The 15,859-nt window shown below is 46.8% G+C and overlaps 1 protein-coding gene across 6 annotated transcripts in view; it reads right to left on the bottom strand.

Annotated features, from left to right (window-relative positions):
- The window catches only part of WDR59 (WD repeat domain 59), a 41,754-nt gene extending 25,931 nt beyond the window's left edge, over window positions 1–15,823 (bottom strand). The window contains exons 1-7 of one of the 6 annotated variants that reach the window (XM_010717912.3): window positions 15,659–15,823; window positions 11,314–11,363; window positions 9,285–9,420; window positions 5,873–5,958; window positions 4,978–5,058; window positions 2,984–3,021; window positions 843–931 (exon numbers count right to left, since the gene is read on the bottom strand). In XM_010717912.3, coding sequence (XP_010716214.1) covers window positions 843–931; window positions 2,984–3,021; window positions 4,978–5,058; window positions 5,873–5,958; window positions 9,285–9,420; window positions 11,314–11,363; window positions 15,659–15,712 — 534 coding nt within the window. In that variant the 5' untranslated portion in view covers window positions 15,713–15,823. Of the gene's footprint in view, window positions 1–842; window positions 932–2,983; window positions 3,022–4,977; window positions 5,059–5,872; window positions 5,959–9,284; window positions 9,421–9,951; window positions 10,071–11,313; window positions 11,364–11,456; window positions 14,282–15,606 lie in introns of those variants that run through there. The other 5 variants (XM_010717910.3, XM_010717911.3, XM_031555452.1 and 2 more) reach the window with 5 other exon arrangements.
- Between the last annotated feature and the right edge of the window lie 36 nt (window positions 15,824–15,859).

Below are 15,859 nucleotides of genomic sequence, written 5' to 3'. Positions count from 1 at the left end.
CCCAGCTCTTTGGCATAAAAAGCATTTTAAAAAATACTTTAAAAAGGGTAAGAGGTGGAACACCCTCCTGCCAATGGAAGATACTAGCTCAGTAAAATAGCTGAAGGAAAGGTGCTGTGAAAGGTGAGGTAAATTCCACAGTCACCAAGTGCAGCCCTGCACCACACTTTTATGTTCAGTAAAACAGTTAAGTACTCTGAGATCAGCAGCAAAGTGTAAATGGGCGTAACGAATGATCAGAGGGAAGGAGCACCTCTCCTACCAAAGAAACATTGAGGAAACTGGTCTTGCTCAGTCTGGAGAAGAGAAGGTTCCATGGAGACTTCATGGCAGCCTTCCAGTACTTAAAAGGAACTTTAAGCAGGAGGGAAAATAACTTTTTATATGAGCAGGTAGTGATAGGACTAGAGGAAATGTTTTTAAACTAGAAGAAGGGAGATTTAGGTCAGATGTTATGGGAAAATTCTTTACCCAGCATCAAGTGAGACACTGACACAAGCTGCCCAGAGAAACAGTGGATGCTCCATCCCTGAAGGCACTCAAGGCCGAGTTGGATAGGATCCTGAGCCTCTCTGGTGGGTGGCAACCTGCCCATAGCAGGAGGTTGGAACTGGATGAGCTTTAAGGTCCCTTCAACCCAAACCATTCTATGATAATTTCTGGGGAGGGATGTTATCAACACGTTCTCTTCTGTCTCCTGGGTTCCAGACTCATGTTTAAATCACCCCACAAAAGAGACTGCAGATAAAGTAGTATTTTTTTCCCCCCAGTATTTATCAGAGGAAAATCTGCATATGGGAGGTGGGAGTCTGCACATGCACTTCAAGAGACCCTCAACTCACCCTTTTGTCCCATATTCGGACATCCCCATCGTGGCTTGTTGCTAAACAGTTGGCATTCTTCTTGTTCCATTTGACCTGGGAAGCTCCAGCTGCAACACGAACAAAGCAGGTCAAAATGAGCAATTAAAAAGCAGCACAGCACACTCCTGACCCATTATTAGAGCTGCTCCTAGCACAAGAAAGGCAGTTCAGAGGAAAGGTATCCCAGAAGCCAGCATGAAGGGTGGCATGAAAAATAATAACTCCTGATTTCTCATCTTTGTGTTTGTGCCCGAAGACACTGACGCAAGTGTGTTCCAATTACATCTTGTTGTACCAGGGCTGCACTGGATTAAGATGTCCGTGCCCATTAGCTCATATGGAGCAACTTCTTCCAGATGAAAACTGCACATTCATTTCTCCTCTCCCCAGGCCCTTCCACTTTCATTCAAACTATCTCCCAGTTCCCAGAGATGAATTCACCTGGCTCCCAAACACCCTCTGTACAACCAGATGCCACACAGGGCATTAGTGATACTCATCTATTATTAAAGTAAAGACGTGGGAGAAGACTGTAGTTCACCCACTGGGTGTAGTCCACTGGGTGGATCAGAAGGCCAACCTAAGAAACTGCCAAAATACACCACAAATCAAAGACATAACATGGTAAAGAAACTGTGAGATGGTCTAGGCATCATGAGGGACTCGGCCAAGGACCTAAAATCAGAAGCTGGAAATTTCCAATACTAAACTTTGGTCAGTGTGGATTGTTCAAACATTATAAGAAAAAAATACATGTTCTGTTCATCCTTTTTCTGCCAACATTTTCCAAATATTTTAAGCCATCAGAAAGGTGAGGCCAATAAGAAATCTGAGTGGATCTCATAGCCTGCTGCTATGCCTTCACAACCTACCTCCTGCTGCACAGCGAACAGATTCACCCTGTCAGTCTGACAAAAAGCTAGTCCAGGGGTAAAGAGTTGCCAAGAAGCTGCCACTTGACTGAGTTGATCCACTCACTGAAGGGTACACAAATGTCTGGACTAGCACTAAACAAAATCAGACATGGGAAGAAGGAGGCTCTCTGGGGACGCAGGTACTGGGCTTGCTCAGCTGAAATGAAACCTCACCCCAGGCACCAGAACAGAGTGCTGCCTGTCTCTGATTCAGTACGATTTTTGCTGCTTCTCGCCAATCCACAAAGGTTTCTGCACTGCTGTGGTCAAGAGGTTTCCCAGCTGGGAGGGATGGGGGAGTCACTGCAGATGTGCAGCCAAAGGAGACCTAAGCAGTAGAACACAAGGTGCATGTTATGAGGACTACTGCAGCACCAGGAACAGTAAGTCATGAAAAGGACAAGTTCTGCTTCTCATCTATACCTTGCTCCACTCCAACAGGCAACTGGTCAGGATGGACACTTGCCAGCAGGCAGCATCACAGGTGGCTAGACTGGGCACTGCCAAAGGCCATGACAACTGCCTTTCCAGAGCGACTACAGCTCATAGAAAGCATCTTCACGTCATCGCTGCAGCTCCCAGCACACTGAACGTGCTCCAGTGAAGCACCTAGCCAGGGGGCAGGCTGGGCAGCTGGCAGCATACCGTACCACTGCCTGGAGCATGGTTTAGGTTCTCAATTCAATCAAACATAAAAGGAAAGGAGAAATTGCAGACAAGCAGCACAGAGAAGACAAGCAGCGTGGTTAAGCAGGGTAGAAGCTGATCACATTTAGAAGGTACACATGCTGTTTGACTGCCCTGCTGAAGGTTCTGGATGCTTAATTTCATCAGTCTTTCACTCCAGCTTTTAAACAACCCCAGTGAATTCCTTTTCTCTTCCGTTTTCATGCCAAAAACCCCATAACTCCAGCTGGCTGGCAGGCAGCAAAAGAATGCAGAAGCTCCTTTCACCCATCCCTAAAAAGCAGCAGCACAAGAAAATTTCTGCACTTCACTCTTATTTCACATCCCTTCTGCATTCTGCTCCTCTAACAGGAGCTGTGAACTCCTCTCGGGCTGCTCCTACATAGGACAATCACACATGGTGGCACTTCACTATGTTTGGCCTCAGAGCATGGGAAAAAGGAGAAATAACAGCAGAGGCACACAACACTGAACTTAGACATCAGACATGTCTGTATCACACATCCACAGCATACTTACCTACTGCAGAGAGCGAGACTGTAGGCTTCCTGGTGTCTCTGAAATACAACACAGATAAGGTGAGTACCCGTGGCACAGCCTAGCAGGTCCAGCCTCCCCAGAGAGCTCCTCACTGTTCCAGGACTAATTTTATCGTTGCCTCTTGGAGGTTAATGCACCTTATGCTTACTTAAGTGGTAAATCTAGAACTGAGATATGCCACATTAAATGAAATAAACAAAGAGGTAACCAGCTGAAGGACAACAGTCATTACTGCCAAAAACCACAGCAGCACAGTTAGGCCCTAGGATGGAGATGTAGGGGTCACGAAGGAAGAGACACAGACGTACAGGGTGGCATGCTGCTACTGGGCAGGCAAAGGGAACACTGGGCTCACTTAAGTGTTGCAGTAGGAGGCAACAAAACAGCCTTTCCCAGAACGACTAAAAGGAACAAACAGAACTGCTGAAAAACTCAGCAAAAGCTACTGCTGTGTTTGCCAGGCCCCAGCACACCTTGATTCGAGGCAGACAGAGCAGGGACTTCAGAGCAAAGACTTCGTGTCCGTGATACAATAACAAAATTAATAGGAAATAAAGCCAGCTGCACAGACAGATCAATTTCTGCAGTGGTATAAGCCAGTGTGGCACCATGACAACAAGCAGCAGCTGGGACATGAATCTAGGCAATAATTCAACACTTGACACTGCTTATCAGGAAGTTACCTGCCTCTCCATGAAAAATACCACTGGAAACAAGGAAAACTGCCTTCAGCTTGCTAGGCTGCTGTAAAGCAGAATGTTTTCTGAAATGAACCGCACCTCTCCCGCTCTGAATTTGTCTAATCCAAAAGTTTATTTGCATGAAAAGTTAAATGGGGAACTTCAGCTACTCTTCCTGCAGGGTTATCTCCCTAGGGCTTCATCAGAGACAGCTGCTTCACCAGGATCCAGGATGTTCCTTTGCTGGAGGCCAGCAGCCCTTGAATCTCACTGCCCCCGGGAAGCTGAGGCATTATTAGCACACGTGGGATGTAAGGCTAATCAGAAATCATCTGAACAGGCATTTTTTGGACAACTGATACAAGCAAAGACAAGCTGCTGGAAGGGCACAATAAAGTTAAATCAAGGCTTTCAATACAGCCTTCAGAGACCTTTTTTTGTTTTGTTTTTTTGCTTGATACTAAGATAATATAGGAGAAAAAACACAACTACCAGTTACTGTCTCGCTCTGTCTTTTAATTACACATTAATAATATATTGTCATTCTCAAGCACCATTTAACCAAGGATGTAAGTGCTTCATAGGAGCTAAGCAAGCCTCAGGGTACCCTGGTACAGTGGGGTTAGGTAATTATCCTTCTATTATAACTGAGCAAGGAAGGCAGAGAGGAACAAAGTGACTTGCCAGGGGTCATAAAGCGCTGCTGCATGGCCAGCAAGGCAATCCAGGAGTGCCAGCTCCTTGTTTCTCAGGTACAGAATGTGAGGTTTTAACACTGGTGGGTTTGGACAGATCTGTTACTGTGAAGTTACTCATGATAGAAAGCATCAGGAATACAAGGAAATCACAAACAAGAAAAGGTTCCTGACTACTGCTCCCACTGCTGAGGGAGTGTCAGCCACAGCCACTGCATTTAGAGGAAAACAACTTCAGAATCATGAAATGATGCTCATTCATCGAGCTAAAGGGAAAAAAAAAGAAGTTGAGGAAAATGCCTGGGTTTCAGGAAAAGCTTCCCAGGAAAGATCCGTAGTAGTTAGGGAGAGAAGCCAGTTGGTATTGCTGCCAACCAGCAGAATGCCTGTTGCTTAACCATACCTATCTGTTTCCCTTCATTGACTCTGAGCTGGCCTTAAAGCAGGGAAACAGAAGCCGTTCTTTGAGACTATGGGAAGCAGATGTAGACCCTGCAAGCATGGCCAAAAGCAGTGCCCCCTCAGCATGTGCAGGCTGCAAATTATGGAAATGAGTCCAATGATTTCCCTGAAGTGCAGAAGCATCTTGATTCCTTACTTGATGTCCCAGATGTAGATGTACGTGTCAACAGAACTGGTGACAAGCAGGTCTGGTTCAAACACTGACCAGTCCAAGTCACTGCAAATACAAAAACACAGTAAGTCAACAGAGAAAAGCATCATTAGCACTGTCTTGCAGGCTCCAGTACATTTATTTGACAAATTCACAGCTACTCCATGCTTTTTACTTGAAAAGTTTGAGTAGAAGTCAAGATCTTATTCATTTCTCCAGGTAAATTCCAAGAAGCACTAAAATGCTTCTAAGTAAATTCCAGTGAAACATCGTCCTCTTTCCTCCACAGGAAAAGGCACACCATCTTAGTGAACTCCCACTTATCACACATTCTTGGTTCTGGAATGCCTCCCTGTTGGGCTCACCAGCTCACCTGGGACACAAACAGCCTCCAGGCAGCCCAAACAACTGCCTTTTCAATTTGCTGCCATTACATCCTGAAGTCAGGAGCTGGAGTAAGACAATGCTACTAAAGCGTACCCTTACTGCAGGCAGAGATCTCTATCTCTGAAGCACCACTAACTCACTAAGAACTTCATCTTTGGGATTATTTGCTTTAATTCAGCTGCTACCACACAGAAATATGGCTGGGATTCAATAAGCATGCTGCTGTTTCCCCAGTGATGGCTGTTGTTCATTACAGGGACAGCAGCCTAAGGCAATGACACTGGAGCTATCAAAGGCTAAACTAATATACTGGGGAGAGTCACTTCATATCTGCCAACTTCTCCAAATGGGAAAGTAAGATGGGGCAGGAGGGACAATGAATAAAAAGAAGCTCAGAGTAGGGCCTGAGTAGAGCCAGGACTGAACCATTCATCTGCTATGAAACAACCCACTGTTTCCTACCCAGCAGTTCACAGCACCACTTCTTCCTCACCTGATCACACGTGTGTGTCCTTGCAAGGATGTGCAAACTTCCCCATTACCTTCCTTCCACTTATACAGGTCAACTCGCTGGTTGCTCTGAAATACAAAGGAAGAACTGAGACTGCCAGGCAAACAAGGCAAGGACAGGAATCCACATGTCTTGACCAGGTTCCCTTCCCTTTGAATATCCTGCTAGCAATAGTGAATAACAAAGCCCTTGCCTGACCTAAAGCAGAACAAAGATGAACATACAGGCTGCAAGGCCCCTCAAAAGCCTACACTCTAATTATATCCACTTAAAATTGGAGATAAACAAGAACAGGAGAAAAATCACATTGCAAAACAATTCCATAAACTGATGTTCTCAGAACTTTTATTTCCTAACAACAAGCTGTAACTGCAGGCAACAGGCAGGCACATTTTCTCTGCAGGAACAGCCTGGCAGCCTGTTCCTGTTCACAACCAGTTTTCAGCAAGGGGGCTGATGGATCACCACTGGTCCTCCTCAGCTCTCCCTCGATTCCCTTCTGCAATAATCAGGGCCGCTGCCAAACGAGAACAGCACAGTCTGATGGTTTCAGGGTCACCTCCTCAAGGGTACTTCCATTTTGCCAGTTCAGGAAAAACTACAAGATAGAAGTGCTTATCACTAACTATAAACCACAGGAGCAAACCAAATCAATCAATGACAGCGTTATTTAGGGTTTCTTCACTCATTCCAGGAATAAATCCTCCCCCAAACACAGTCACACCATTACTTGAAACTAGCCGTTGTACTTTAAGTTCAGGTTCTGCCCTACTCAAAATTCACTTCAGCCCAGGCCAGCTCTCACCTTTCTGGGACAGAAATTGCCTCTCTAGGTGCATACACAGTACCAAGCACAGTGGGTCTTGAGCCATGACTGGAAATTCACAAACAAAAGCCAAAACAGAATATCCCTAGTTGGAAAGGATCCATAAGGACCACTGAGTCCAACTCCTGACTCCACATAGAACCAAATAACAGGACTTTAACATTTCATCTGTGTTAGCCCTCATTTCCAAGCGCACAGGCAAACAGAGGTAAAGATAATACGGAACAGACAAATCCTACATTTTGTGGCTTTTTCCTACCCCAAAGCTGTTTCTTAAGAGTTTGAACTAGCAGACAGATAAAACACTCCAGCCTTCCCTGAAATGGGAGGTCTCCTCCCAGCTCAGCAATAATATAACTGCATTTCTCTAATAGCTCACAGCAGGACTGCAGAAGAGCTCGGGGCAAGGAAAACTGCTTGCATGTTTCTCACTGAAAGAAGGACTGAAAGGGGTAGAGTGAATTTCAGTAGAATTTGTCCAGGACTCCAGAGCTGATGCTACAAGATAAAAATGTTCAGAAGTTTCACAGGCTCTTAGTGGAATACCTCATGTAGAAAGTACTGCCTGTAGCACCAGGCATGGCAGGATGACAGCTCCTTCCACCAGCAGCACTTTCATAAAAGTGCTTTCAAAAAAGTGCTTCTCGTGACAAGAATCAGCATATACTTCCAACAATTTAATCACCCCCCTGTTCAAGCACTTGTGACCACACAAAAGGAGTAACAAGGATCTAGAATGGAAAACAATAGCATTTCTGAAACAATGGCTTAGGAGTCCCCAGAAATGAGCCAGAGGGCAGACAGAGCCAAGCACAGCAAGAGGACCTGGAAATAAGTCAAAGAATGAGAAACCCTCACCCAAGCACAAGGACAGGTTTTCCCCTGACTGCACCACCTCCAATTAACCGCACTGCAAGCAGAGTGTAGCTTTCTTCAAGCAGGAGGGAAGCCTTTTGCACTCCCTTTCCACCCACAGTGATGCAGAGGTACAGCACGTGGTACACCTGAGCTGGCTTCGTATGACAGCCTCAGCAGAGGACTCAGGGAGGACCGAAGGCCAGAAGCAGCACAGAGCTGAATCCAAGCTAAGTTAGCCTTCCCAATATAACTTTACCCCTGTAGGTACAGGGGTAGGCTTACGTAAATACATCCACACACTGCCTCCAGACCTGACATCTTCCACTTCTAAACATGGCAGGCTAAATTCTAGTCCTGGGACAAGGCCAGACTACATCAGGATCAAAAAGCCAGCTAAGTGCAAGACGGTTGAGGATGTGATCCCGATCCAAAATGAGAAAGCTGTCTGATGTTGTCTTGGGGATTTGGTATCCAATGTGCATCTGCCCCCATTTGCAGGAATGTCCTGCTCAGACTGGACATAACCAATCACTGAATATTGCTCTGACAGGGTGTTTGAAAAGAAGCTTTCCTGCTCTACTCACAACCTGCACAAAGCATTCCTTATTTGGTTTTGCTTTTCATATGCCATATTCAGAAGTGGCACTAAAGGACACCGTCTGGCAAGGTTTGCTAGCCCTCCACTTAGAAGATGACAGCTGCTGAAGGCACCTGAAAGATGTCAGTCATACACCAGAGCTGGGAGGAGAAAGACTGGGGGCCAGGGAATGTCAGAGGGCAAAGCAGTAAAGGCTGCTAACTTGCAATACTGGTCCACTTCAAAGACCATGTTTAATTTCAATAATAGCCAGTTCCAGAAAGAGAAGGAACAAAAATCATCTTCAACTAAGTTTTCACAAAGTAATAGAAGAAACCTCCTCACTTATTTCAGGACTCATCTATAAAAGCAGAAGCAACTCAGCAAACATATCTCACCATGACAATAGGCTGCACCCAGCCAGTAGCCATCAGCTCCAGGACTGCAGGAAATGCTGCTGGCAGCTGAGCATGCTGAGTGAACAAGCTACGTGGCACCACAGATAGAGATCAGAGCTAAGAACTAGACTCAAGCCTCAGATGGCCATTAGATGAGCACTGCTTAAACATGGCTTGCACCAGTGTTTCTTCGCACCAGCTGATTTACTTCTCCACACATTTAAGAAAAAGCCCTTGCTGACTCCGTCCCTGCCTTACAAGCCCAGATTGTTACAGTGTTGAGCCAGTATTGACTTGTGCTATTTACAGACTGCCTGGTGCACCACAGCCCACCAGGAAGGCAGGGAGGCGAAAACAAAACAGCACAGAGCAAGAAATTCAATAAGTGCACAAATCTCATAACAGAATGGAGGTTAGAAACAGAACAACCCCTCCCCCTTCCTTCCTTCCTTCCTTCCAGAAGAGGACTATTTGGATGCCTGATTTATCTGGCAAGGTGCTTTATAAAACACAAGGAAGAAAAACTAGATTCAGCACTTACTGACCAATCACTGAGAACCAGCAAGCCAAGTACCTCACCTCACTAGCAGTAAATCAGAATTAGGCCTTCGTCTTGTGCGACTTGCAGAGGCATGCCAGCATCAGCTTCACACTGCCTTCCAACTGTGCAAAATTCCACCCATAAAACCTGGGGAACGGTATGAGCTCCACTGCTTTTAAAACGAGTGAACTCACCGAAGCTGCAAAATAGTACGCGTAGCTGTCGTGTGGGTTCCACTGCACTGCCCCAATGTCCCACTTGCTCTGCCGGGAGATCTTTCGATGGCCCTCGTTTGGTGCATCCAGATTGACTATGTAGAGGAAACGGCGGCTGCAAGACACAGACACAAAGAGGTTGCATCGCACAGGGCTGATCTCAACAGCCCAAGCTCACATGGAGCTCACAGCCAAGCAGAAGGGCTTCACAAGACACATGAGAGCACCTTCCTAAGAACGCTACTTTTGATAACAATTCCAAACAGATGTTTAGAAAAAAATAAAACAAGAACACTGAACATCTGCAAATGCAACAGGCAGCCCAGACTACACAAAAGCTCAGTAAGCAAGACACAAGAGCAAGCACTGGAAAACAGTGCAAAGACATCCAGGCACACTTTGCTGGACTAGAGCAGTAGCAGAGAGGGGGTGGCTGAGGCTGGGTGCACAGAGCACTGGCTGCACAGGAACCAGCTTCACCCTGTGGAGGCTGATCTGAGCAAGAGTCAACAGGCCCTAACAAATGTGGCTGAGGGTTTTCACACTGCGATGTCTGGGGGTTCTGCAGGCAGTACAAGCAGAAGCACACAGAGCTAGCTCAGCTGCAGCAGTGTATGAATGTGGGTGGATGCAGCACTGCACTGACCTGGTTATATTGCTGACCTGAGCCAACTCTATATACAGAAGAGAGGTGTCTGCGTGCTGCTGAACCTGTGCTCTGTTTGCTGCTGGACATGGCCAGCTCCCCATAAGCTAGGTGAGATATTTCCAGTGTGATTCATTTCTCAAACAAGATAAAGCTCCCAGAAATAACTGTGAACTCGCTGAGCCCTAATGGAAGGCCAATACCAAAACATGTGGAACTGTATATAATTAACCACATCAGCATCACGTGTGTCAGCTGCGTGGTGAGCACACAGCTGCTCTGAGCACGGAATTCTCCCAAGAGAAAGAACACAGAGAACACCTCTGTTGCCTTTCCACAACTAAGTCCCCAGGGCAGGGCTCACTGTTCTGAAGAGTGAAGATGCTGAGGCCTCCGAGGCTCCTATGCACCTTTAAAAGAAAGGAGGCAAATCCTGAACAGCTACTGGAGAATTCTGAAAAGCAGCTGGTCCTGACAACGAATAGCAGATAGACTGCCCTCAGCACACTGCTGGCCCAAATAAACTTGAAAGTGGGTGGGTGTGAGGAAGAAATATGAAGTTAGGCCCAAACCAGCTGCTTAGTTGCTGCTCCTGCGCATGCATAGCTGCTGGACAAAGGGCCAGGGCTCTGCATGGTGTGCAGCTTCTGTCAGCAGAACCACACGTGTCCTCAGTAGCGAGCCACAACCAAGGCAAAGCGCACACAGTCCCTTGGTATCCCCCTTATATCCCACTGCAAGTCCTGCAGCTGATTTATCAAAGGTAGAGAGACATAAGGCAAAGAGACTAGCACGCACAGGAATATATTACTGTCAGACCAGCTCTGCTAATACCTCATGGATGGAGGTGACAACGGTAAATTATGTAAAGGGAAATAAGAAAGCAGAGGGTAGAAAATAAGCCTGAGAAAACTAAGGCAGGAGGTGTCTGGCTCTTCACAAGCATCACCCTGTATTGAATCTATGAAAGTAATAGGTCAGTGACAGAGAGAAGCTTGGCTCCGCTCACCAAGCACACGATGGGGGTCTTTGGGGCAATTTCATCTTGAGCCAATGACAGTATTTATTTCAAGCAGAACCCAAACAGTGCTTTCTCATGCTCCACCTCCCACAGCAGATTTGGGAAAGCATACATCAATAAAGCCATAGCAGCATTTGATTTTGTTGTTGCTAATGTCTGTAAACTCTACAACCCACTGGAAACATTCCCCAGAATCCTCTTTGTGAAGCCCTTTGAACAGAATTCAGCTGCACCTTTCCAAAACAATTTATCAGCCCTTCCGCGGAGGTCAGCCTGAAGGTTGCTGATTTGGTTTGTGGAAGTGACTGTCATGCACTTGTAATGGGGATTGTCACACTCACCCTGAGAGTACTGCGTGCTGTCCCAGGCAGTCCACTGACATAGCAGTTGCCTGTTAAAGACAAACAGAGAACAAGACTAAATTACACCTGTCAGGTCAGCTTCTTAATCAAACACACAGCTTTGGGGAGGAGCTCGGGAAAACCTGCAAGCTTGTCTTCAAGGTACAAACAGCTCTAAGAGTCAAAACTGATATCTCTCAGGGGTGGCAGAAGTAACAGCCCTTAAAGGATCACGGATGGGTGACAGGATGCAGCAGTTGATTTGGGGATGCGGGACAGCGCAGAGAAAATATTCTTTTCTAGAGCAAACAGAAGACAAGATGTGGCAAACACCATTTCAGGCACTCGCTTCATTCTGACTGCTCTGGCAATCACTGCTTCATTGCATTCACTGCTGATTCAATCAGCAATCTCACATAATCCTTACTAATCAACCTCTGCTCCTGTTCAGGGGCTTTCTCAGCCTCTCTCCTGTTGCAGGGCCAGATTTAATTACATATGTACAGGAAGATAAAAGTGCGGCCATTTGCGTGTGGCTGGTCTCCAAACAAGGGATGGCTGAGAGGCATCAGAATTTACTCTTGTGTAGGAGGCTAAGAGAGAACTTAAGCACCATGAGGAAAAAAAACCGAAAAACAAAAAACCCAACCACCACAAAACAACTGTTTGAACGCCACCACCCCCCCCATTCAGAATGGGGCTGGATGATGGATGATGAGCTCGTTTACTTGCCAACAGAATAAAGGAAAATTTGATTTGAAAAGCCGTGCAGCTCGCCCCATAAACATAGATATGTCTTCAAAGCAGTTCTAAGCGTTCACAGCACAAAAACAGAACATGCCCCACATTCTTCAAGCTCACTGCTGTCATCTTCAAAGCTAACTCTGAAGGCTGAGCATGTCTCTGCTGTTGTTGGTGGCTCTGCCAACTACACTGAGCACAGATTCAACCAGATTTTGGGATGTCCCACAGCTGCTACTTACAAACAGCACTAAAATTAGACAACATGACAATCCTGCTCCATTTCAGTCACAGCTGCCAGAAGATTAACCATCATAAAGCCTGGTTTCTCCAACCACTCTGCAAACTGCCTGCCCAGCACAGGTGGAAGGCTGCATCACTTGCTTGCAAGTGGCTCAGCTGAGGGAGAGACACTGCACCATGGGGTTGTTCTTCACTGGGAGCAGAGGACTACAAGAAGAAGAGCTGTAGCTACACCCCACCAGACAATGTTTCACTACCTCTGCTACCCTCCTAGGCAGCAAATCTAGCCTTCCAGCAAGCTTTTCCTCATCCTAAAACTGAGACTCTACATAAGCAGCCAGTTTCTAAATCTGTAAATGGTAACAAGGTAATTCCAGCTTCCTAGATTTTCCTTGCAAAACAACAACGTGGGTTATTAAGTTTATTTTTTAAAAAATAATCACACAGGACAAGGAAGTTTTCCCAAATGATGCATATTTTTCTTGTGATGAATTAGAATGAGGATCACTGAAACCACTACTGGAACCAGAGCTTTCTCATGTGATGAAATGCCCGTCAGCTGCCACATTTCACACAGATTTGGCCATCTTTGCCCAAACTGGAATAACACCAGTCAATTTAAAGCAAGTGATCACTTTGTATACAAGTTTATTTCTCTAGTGTTGGCACCAGAATCTCATAAATCCTTATAAAGAGTTTTTAATAATGAGCATTGCTAAACTGTTTTTTCAGGCTCCAAACATCGTAAGACATAATGACTAATTAGAATGAAGTAAAAGCCTTCATGTATCAGGTTGCTACTATTTGGGTCACAAATGAAATCATTTCATGGCAAGATCTTTCCTATAATATTACAGTCTCTTATCCAGGCAACAAGAAAAATAAAAATAAAGCAGCTGTCAGACACATTTGATGTGCTTTGCATATTGACATGTCAGACTTCACAGCACAACTTTCCAGACAGGGGAAGTTGAAATGGAACAAACCAACCTGAAACTGTTGCTTTATCCTAAAACAACAATTGGACTAGCTAGAATTATAATTTATGAGTACCAGTTCTCTGAATAAGCACATCTGAAAACCACCTCTGAGCCCACAGTGCAAGCAGCATCTCAGAATTTCAAAGCTGACTGTGGCACTGCACCTGATTCCTGCCAGGCAAGCCAATGAAAACACCTTTTCATACCTGATCTTACATACATTTTGAATCTAGCCTTGTTATCTCTCTGAAGTACAACAGACCAACCTGATTTGCCAAGGCTTTCAAGAGCAGCAAATTCTCAGCAAGACAAACCCGCTGCCTGAGCAGCTGACCTCACTACTCACAGTGAGTTGCTGTGAGTGGTTTGCAGCTGGATGTGGTAAGCTGTATGCTCCTGTTAACAGCACAGACAGCCTGAGGAGAGCCTGCATGTCACATACCAGAAAAGCGTCAACTACTGCCTCTGTCAGTTTCTAAAGAAGGATGTCACCTGTAGCCAACACTGGCCCCAAGCTACTCTACCATTTTCAGCAAAAAGTGTTGGGTGCTGTAGCTTTCACACAACACTCTGGCATGGAAAATAAAAGTCACTTCTTGCAGACTTGTCACATCTTTGACTCTTTGGTGTTGTGTCTGTATTGTGGTAGGGATGTTGGAGACAGCATGGTCACCAGGCAGAGCTCAAGGTCTGTACAGAAGGTAATAATTGAGGTGTTTCAATTTCTCAAGCTCAGTTTTCCTATCTGCAGACTTCAGAGGAAAAAAAAGAAAAAAAAAAGACCAAACCCAAATACGTAAATAAGTTCATCCTGAAACCAGCAGCCGAGCAGTCCTGGACACTGCAACTCTCTGGTTTCATGAGAGCACAGGCAGGTCAGAAAGATCACACCAGAGTAAACCAAAGCGACCAAAATACCAGTGGTTAGCCTCCCTGCTAATCATAGAATGGCCTGGGTTAAAAAGGACCACAGTGATCATCTCTTTTCAACCCCCTGCTGTGTGCAGGGTCGCCAACCAGCAGCCCAGGCTGCCCAGAGCCACATCCAGCCTGGCCTTGGATGCCTGCAGGGATGGGGCATCCACAGCCTCCTTGGGCAACCTGTGAACAGTGCCTCACCACCCTCTGGCTCCTCCTCATATCCAACCTAAACCTCCCCTGTCTGTTTCAAATCATTCCCCTTGTCCTATACTAAAGTATGCACCAGCACCACAGCAAGACTGCAACCAACTGCTGCAGAGGGTTCAAACACCTGTTCTTCCCCACTCCCCTCCCACATGCAAGTCATTATGAATAAGCAACCAAATCATGAGGCACATATCTCCTGAGCCAGATATAATCTGAATCTCCTATCTGGGGGTAAGTACCTTCATATCTCAGCTTCCTGAGAGCAAATCCTCACCAACAGACAGCTTTACACATTTCATCCAGGAGGAAAACAAAACCAACGTCAGACTTTTCAATGCAGAGCTGACAAGCTCTGTTGGCTTACAGAGGATAGGCTGGGTACAACGTGCAGGATGTAAGGGCTTGGCTGGGAATGGTGAGCACAGAGCTGGCACGTGAGGAAGAAAGGAAGATGACTGCAGACTTATTGTTTGTTTTCTAGGTTTCTTGGGCTCACCCACCAGGCTCAGCTCTGTGAGAGAAATGGCAATGCTACAACAAAATGTTTTTCCATAGAACGGTTTCTATGAGAGCACACGAGCAGAGCCTGAAGGGAGCGCTGCTACAACCTGCAAACACAAAGCCAGAGCTGGCCTCTCTGCTATTTCAACCCTAGCCTACTATTATCATAGATCATAGAATCACAAGGTTGGAAAAGACCTATAAGATCATCTAGCCCAACCGTCTTCTCATTACCACTGCTACCACAAGCACTAAACCAGATCTCGCAGCTCCTCATCCCGGCGCCTTTTGAACACTTCCAGGGACAGCGACTGCACCACCTCTCTGGGGTGGCCGCACTATACCCAGCAGCTCTACTGCAGCCAGCAAAGGAGCTGCGATGCTCTCAGAGGAGGAACGAGAAGAGGGGTGCGGGAAGTGGGAACGCCTGCTATAAGGCCTGGAGCAGAGCTGGAAAAAAAGGACACGCTTAGAATCAATACTGGAAATAAAGCGCCTCACGGATTAACGCGATTCCCCACGAACCGAACCAACGGCAGAAACACCCCAGACCCTGAGGCCGTTCGCTGTCCCTGCAGCCCGGCTTCGCAGCCCCGCACTGCGCTCCGAGGGGGGCGACAGCGAGCAGGCCGTAGCGAGCCCTCCTCAGCAACCCCGCGCCCGCAGCCCTTCAGCCCGGCCCCAGCCGCCAGGCACAGACCGCACGGCACGGGCCCAGGGCCCGGAGCTCGCGCTGCTCCTCAGGGCCCGACCTGGGCGTCGCGGAACTCCACCACCACATTCTCGCTGCTCCAGCGCGCCGCCATCTTAAGCCGCCCCAGCAACGCCCCGACGCCGGCCTCGGCGGGGCGGGAAATGAGGCGGGACCCGGGGGACCCGCATGCGCACCGCGCGCAGCCACCCGCCGGGGGGCCGCTGGGATTTGTAGTCATTTAGCGTCCCCCTCCTCGCAC

The sequence above is a fragment of the Meleagris gallopavo genome, chromosome 13 (genome assembly GCF_000146605.3).
Source record: "Meleagris gallopavo isolate NT-WF06-2002-E0010 breed Aviagen turkey brand Nicholas breeding stock chromosome 13, Turkey_5.1, whole genome shotgun sequence".
Classification (NCBI taxonomy): Eukaryota; Metazoa; Chordata; class Aves; order Galliformes; family Phasianidae; genus Meleagris; species Meleagris gallopavo.
Note: the sequence above shows the minus strand (reverse complement) of the source record. Positions and strands in the feature narration are given on the sequence as shown.